Source organism: Musca autumnalis, unplaced genomic scaffold, assembly GCF_047663935.1.
Source record: "Musca autumnalis isolate F117 unplaced genomic scaffold, ASM4766393v1 scaffold_3, whole genome shotgun sequence".
NCBI classification, from domain to species: domain Eukaryota; kingdom Metazoa; phylum Arthropoda; class Insecta; order Diptera; family Muscidae; genus Musca; species Musca autumnalis.
In genome coordinates this window covers 1,364,666-1,370,403 of record NW_027411866.1, presented here as the reverse complement: position 1 = coordinate 1,370,403, position 5,738 = coordinate 1,364,666, and the positions used below count along the sequence as shown (strand labels likewise).

At 33.5% G+C, this 5,738-nt stretch overlaps 1 protein-coding gene across 1 annotated transcript; it reads right to left on the bottom strand.

Moving 5' to 3' along the window:
* Positions 1-2,396: 2,396 nt before the first annotated feature.
* On the bottom strand, positions 2,397-5,517 carry LOC141399580 (gamma-aminobutyric acid receptor-associated protein). Its single transcript, XM_073978601.1, has 3 exons — positions 5,266-5,517; positions 3,050-3,247; positions 2,397-2,985 (listed from the first exon to the last, which is right to left on the bottom strand). Exons 1-3 carry the CDS (start codon positions 5,353-5,355, stop codon positions 2,914-2,916), a joined length of 360 nt encoding a protein of 119 aa, XP_073834702.1. The 5' UTR covers positions 5,356-5,517; the 3' UTR covers positions 2,397-2,913.
* Between the last annotated feature and the right edge of the window lie 221 nt (positions 5,518-5,738).

Genomic DNA, 5,738 nt, shown 5'->3' with positions numbered 1-5,738 from the left:
TCGGTGGGATATTGACGGGAGGTACCGTTCTAAGGGGGCTATATCGAAACGTGCACCTATACCGACGAATTTTAGTCGGAAATGGGGCAATATGAAAGCGTGGACCTGTACAGACAAATTTCTGGTGAACAGTTTTATATCACATTGAAGACTCAATACATTTCAGCCATTTTGGTGGAATATTGAAGCCACAACCTTCAAAATACGGAAAATCGGGAGGTACCTTTCCATGGGGGCTATATGAAGGCGTGGACCTATACCGACAAATTTAAAGGGAAAGTTTAAGTACCCCCAACGAAGTCTAAGTACCAAATTTCAGCCAGTTCGGTGGAATATTGAGGCCACAACGTTTAAAATACCGAAAATCGGGAGTAACCGTTCTATGGGGGCTATATGAAGGCATGGACCGATACCGACAAAGTTCTGGGGTAAAGTTTTATACCACCAACGTAGACTAAGTACCAAATTTCAGCCATTTCGGTGTGATAATGAAGCTAAAACCTTCAAAATACCGAAAATCGGGAGGTACCGTTCTATGGGGGCTATATGAAGCCGTGGACCGATACTGACAAAAGTTCTGGGGGGAAAGTTTTATACCCCTAAAGAAGGCTACGTACCAAATTTCAGCCATTTCGGTGTGATAATGAAGCTAAAACCTTCAAAATACCGAAAATCGGGAGGTACCGTTCTATGGGGACTGTATCAAAACGTGGACCGATATATCTATATTTTCAATACCAACCATGCTGCAAGTAATAAAAACTAATGTACCAAATATTGACTCTCTATCTTTAAAATTTCGAGCTGTATCTTGATTTCAACAGACAGGCAGACGGACGAACGGACAAGGTTAAATCGACATAGAATTTTATGCTGATCAATAATATATATACTTTATAGGGTCTCCGACGAATATTTCGCTGTGTTACAAACGGAATGACAAATTTAATTATACCCTCCATATGGTGGAGGATATAAAAAACATATATGTATACGCATAAGCGTTTCATTTGTTGCAGAAAATGACACATTTATACTTAGTCCCAATTTACATTAGGCGAGTTTACTTGCGGTAATTGTCAGTTTGTTGGTGATAGAGGGTGCTGAGAGGCAAAGGGTTACCATATGCCTCACCTCTCTCTCCTACAAAATGACAATTGCCGCAAGTAAACTCGCCCAATGTAAATTGGGACTTATGTTGTTTTCTATGAATAATAGCGGAGAAAATGGAAAACACATGTAAACTTGTGTTGTTTTTCGGTGAAATTTATTTTACAAAATATAACCCAATCTTCATAGATATAAAAAGACATTTAATACAATGTAAATAAAATATTTGTATTTCAAAAATGTTATCAGTCGAAGACCAAAATAAACTAAAACAAGTTAGCAAAGGCTATAGTCGGGACGGGGCCGACCATGTGATACCCTACACCACTACCCCTGTGCATAAGCTTTTCACTGGTAAACATTTCTTTTAGGGAATATAATCCGACTACTACCGAAAATAATATGCCTCTTTCTCTCTGGGACCCCCATAAGCAACAAAAATTTCGTGACCATCCGATCAAAAATACGACCTGTAGCTTGATTACAAAAAATGGAATAATTGGGTGCATTAACGACTATTGTGGTATCTCCCTTGTTTGACAACATTCGCCAACCTGCTTTACACCAATGTAAAGGTAATATTTTCTTCTTCCATTGACAGGCTTTGCCGTTGGAATACCCCTACTAGAAGCCGATATATTCACAAAGAATAAAACTTTGAATTTGTCTCCAAATGAGTTTTTCCCCATTCCGACCCCTAAATATTATCCGACTATAACCAAAATCAATAGGCTTCTTCCTCTGTGGGGCCCCCATCTACCCCCAAAATTTCGTCACTATCCGGTCAAAATTCAAACTTGTAGCGTGATTACAAAAAATTTAAATATTGGGTATATTACTGAATTTTGCAATATATCGCTTTGCTCACTTATGCCAACATACTTTGCATCAATATAAACGAGATCTTTTCTTCTTCCATTGACGGGTATTCCTTTTGGAATACTCCAACCAGAAGCGGAGATATTCGCATAAGAAAGGTTTTGACAGGTTTTGCTTGCTATACCCCATACAGAAGCTGAGATATTCCGTATCGTCAGTTGCTTTAGAAATGACTGAAAATCAGCGACAACTGCGAAGTTACGTGTTTTAAAACGGCAAAAATACCCATTTTAACCGCAGGTAAAAAGCAAACACATATCATTTTTATTTCTGATACATTTAGTTGCATTTTCGAGGAACAATGTATGAGTGAGCAACTGAAATATTTTGATGAAGTTTAAACAACACAAAGCAATTGACGATACGGAAGTCATCCTTCATTTCATTTATTGAGAATAAGAAAAAACGGGAATATTGTTTTATTAATATTTATTGTGTGTATTTTAAAAAATATATACTTATGATTTCTAAAAAATACATAATATGCACATTTTCGGGTAGAGGAAGCTTTTCTTCAAAAAGCTAGAAAAAAACGTAACCAGGATTATAAGAAATGGAGCTTATCCCCCCAACAAAATAAAGACATATGTATGTAAAAAATTTTTCAAAAGAAATGTGCATTTCCAATTATAATTATGAAATGAAGATAGTAATGAATTATAACTAGTTTCTATAACTATTTTTTTAAGAGTAGATACGAATTCGTTTTTGTTTTTTTGTTTTTGTTTTTTTGTTTTTGAAGATCAATATTGTTTTTCTTGCACATATGTGTTTATGTTCATGTTATATAGTATTTCCCTTAAATAGTCCATGTCGCCATGTTTCCAGACAATGAATTTTTTATAAGTGCATACATTTTACTTGTTTTTTGTTATCATATTCTGCTTTCATCCAAACTCCAACATAAACAACCGAATTCTGGGCTTAACGTCTGCCACCATAAACATTTTCATCGGAGTAGGCAATGTATAGGAAATAATCTTCCTCGTGATGTTCCTAAAGCCAAAGATAAATTGAATTTATTTTATATGGAGATTGTGGTTATGTGTGGGAAACTAACCTGATACAAGGAACCCATTGTGGCCGATGTTGGTGGAATTACATTGTTAACAAAGAAGAAGAGGGCATCTTCAGGTCGCAATTGGATACGCTTGCGAATCAGAAAATAAAATTGTCCAACAGTCAAATCGGATGGTACTAAATACTTTTTCTTATCCAAATCACCAATTCGTGCCTTGGGAGCCTTTTCTACTATAACCTAGAATGAAAAAAATACGCATACATATATACACATTGTGTTGTTATTGGCAATAATACGTGACTTTATCCTTATCGTGGAAGAATACGATTTCATTTGTGTTCAAAATATTTACAAAAAAAAGTTTCTATGAAACTAAATTAGTAATTAAGTGCATAACGAATTGAGAAATGTTTACATTCCTTCTACCTCCCTTCTTATTATTGATATAGGTTTCACAACATTTATACTAAACTGTTTCGCCAAGTCATGAAATTAATATCGTTGTAGTGGTGACGCATTGTGCATTCCATAAGTAAGGCAAAATTCATTAAAAAAATAAACTCAAAATATTAGACTATGTACACATTTATAAACAAAGGAAAGTAATTTACTAAGCATTTGGTTAGGTTTTGAATACGAGATCTAGTTTACTTTGAATGCACCTTCATCAGCAGATGCTTGCTTCAATATTTTCCTCTCAACCAATCAACCAATTTCATTTTAGCTACTATTGCCCTTCTTAATATTCGAAAATAAACTAGATATGGAGGTTGAGCATTTTGATGAATTTAGTTTTGTTTTGATTTGACTTTAATGTATGGTTTATAGTTTTGATTTGACTTTAACGTATGGTTTATAAAACAAAAACATTTTTATAAGGTACTGAATGAATAAATAGAGATGTATTTGAGTGCTTTACAATGCCTTTTAATATCAAGTACCAAGCCAAATAAATTGATACAGACCAAATGTATACTATGAAATCCAAAGAAATTTGTGTTTAACTGATAATTATAATACTTTTCAGTAAAAATTAATTATCTGCTTCAGGGGACAAAGAATAAAGAAACCCCAATTGAGTTGGATATCAAATAATCCGTCGATTTGAAACCCTTCTAACCTTTCTTAAAATGTATGTATGTGTTCACAATGCATTAGGCCAACCAATCATTGACATTTAGAAATGAGTTTAGTATCCTAATAAGACTATATAAAAACTGGCCTCAACATTATTTTTCAATTATTTAATATTATATATTATAATTTGTTTATACTATAAGTGGGAGAGCTATTTGTTTACGCATTCGTTTTATTATGTTTTGCCCATTTTTTCTATTTAGCTGTATTGCGCATATACAGAAATGGATGGACAATGACAATGGTGGTTGGATGTGGTGGTTCCCAGCAAAATACATCTACACATTTATTTTGTGTTATTGTGTAGTAGGTATCTTCTTTGTTTAAAAACAACGTACAAGATAAAACAACAAACAATAATAGAAAAACAAGAATAACACTCTTCAAAGAAGAAAATGTCAAACGATTTAATCAGTAATAACTGCTATGAGTAATGCCCTCAGATTTCTGCAATCTAGACAATGTTCAATTCCCTTAATCTATGTATAGTCCTGCTTTTTCTTATAAACCTTGGAACCTTTATGTCCTTTGTGCATAAATAAATATATTCCTATTGAGAAGCTATACACCTGTAATATTAATTAAAGTAAATTACAGTGTTTCTAAAAAAAGGAATTGAAAAGTGGAATAGGGTCATATTGTTGTTTAAACATACAAAAAAACTTCGTAATATCACCCCCCCCTCACATCATCCCTTCTAACTAACAAACAAAAATAAAAACTCATAAACAGCTGTCAACTACACCCCCATCCCATCCCCTTTGCTGACCAATAACAGAAAGAAAAACAAAACAAAGCATACAGAGAAACAGATGATATTGAGGTTTTTGAGTTGTCTCTTTCCAACTTTGATATACACCTCTCTTTCGCGCAAAGAAAGAAAAAAAAAGTTGTATAAAAACAAAAGATGTATCTAATTGTTAATTTTATTATTTTTTTATGACGCAATTTTAAAGAATATATTGAAAATTCTGCTATTTTCCGACATTATTAACGCTATTTGCTTGCTACTTAACCCCCCACCAAGGTTTTGGGCCAATTTATTTTCTATATTTTGAAAATAAGTCTCTAAACTGATTTCAAACTTCTTAACTTCATTATCTTACAACTTAACTTACAGGTACACGGTCGGGATATTTTCTGCGAATTTTATCACCTTCAGCACGACGCTTTTCGAAAACATGTTCTTCTTTATACATGAATTTCATTTTGTTGTTATTTATTCTTTGATTTAAGACAATTAAAATATAAACCTCTTGGGAATCGAATTTTGTCAACTTATTCCTTTGCTAACCTTCTTTATACTGATTTTTTTTCAGTAATAAGCTGACAACGAAGATAACGAAGCCGATTGACAAAACGAAAACAATACCAGGGCCAGCTTTGAATTTTGTCGCCGTTGTCGCCTACAATAGATTTGTTCGTTTACTGCAAGGCGAATTTAACAAGGTGATCCAATAGTTGACGTTAGGTTGTAGTCTTCATTTGCTGTCAAATTTTTTTTTGCGCGAAATATCCACAAAATTTAGAAGAAAACGTTAAAATATTATTCGCGAAGCTTAAACAAAGATGTTGTACACAGATATTTTTT

Bases quoted from the DNA above. Each gene is read 5' to 3' on its own strand.
- LOC141399580 (XM_073978601.1), bottom strand. From the start codon at position 5,355: ATGAAATTCATGTATAAAGAAGAACATGTTTTCGAAAAGCGTCGTGCT. The intron at 3,248-5,265 runs GTAAGTTAAGTT...TTTTCATTCTAG, and splicing joins AATATCCCGACCGTGTACCT to GTTATAGTAGAAAAGGCTCC. The intron at 2,986-3,049 runs GTTAGTTTCCCA...CTTTGGCTTTAG, and splicing joins CAATGGGTTCCTTGTATCAG to GAACATCACGAGGAAGATTA.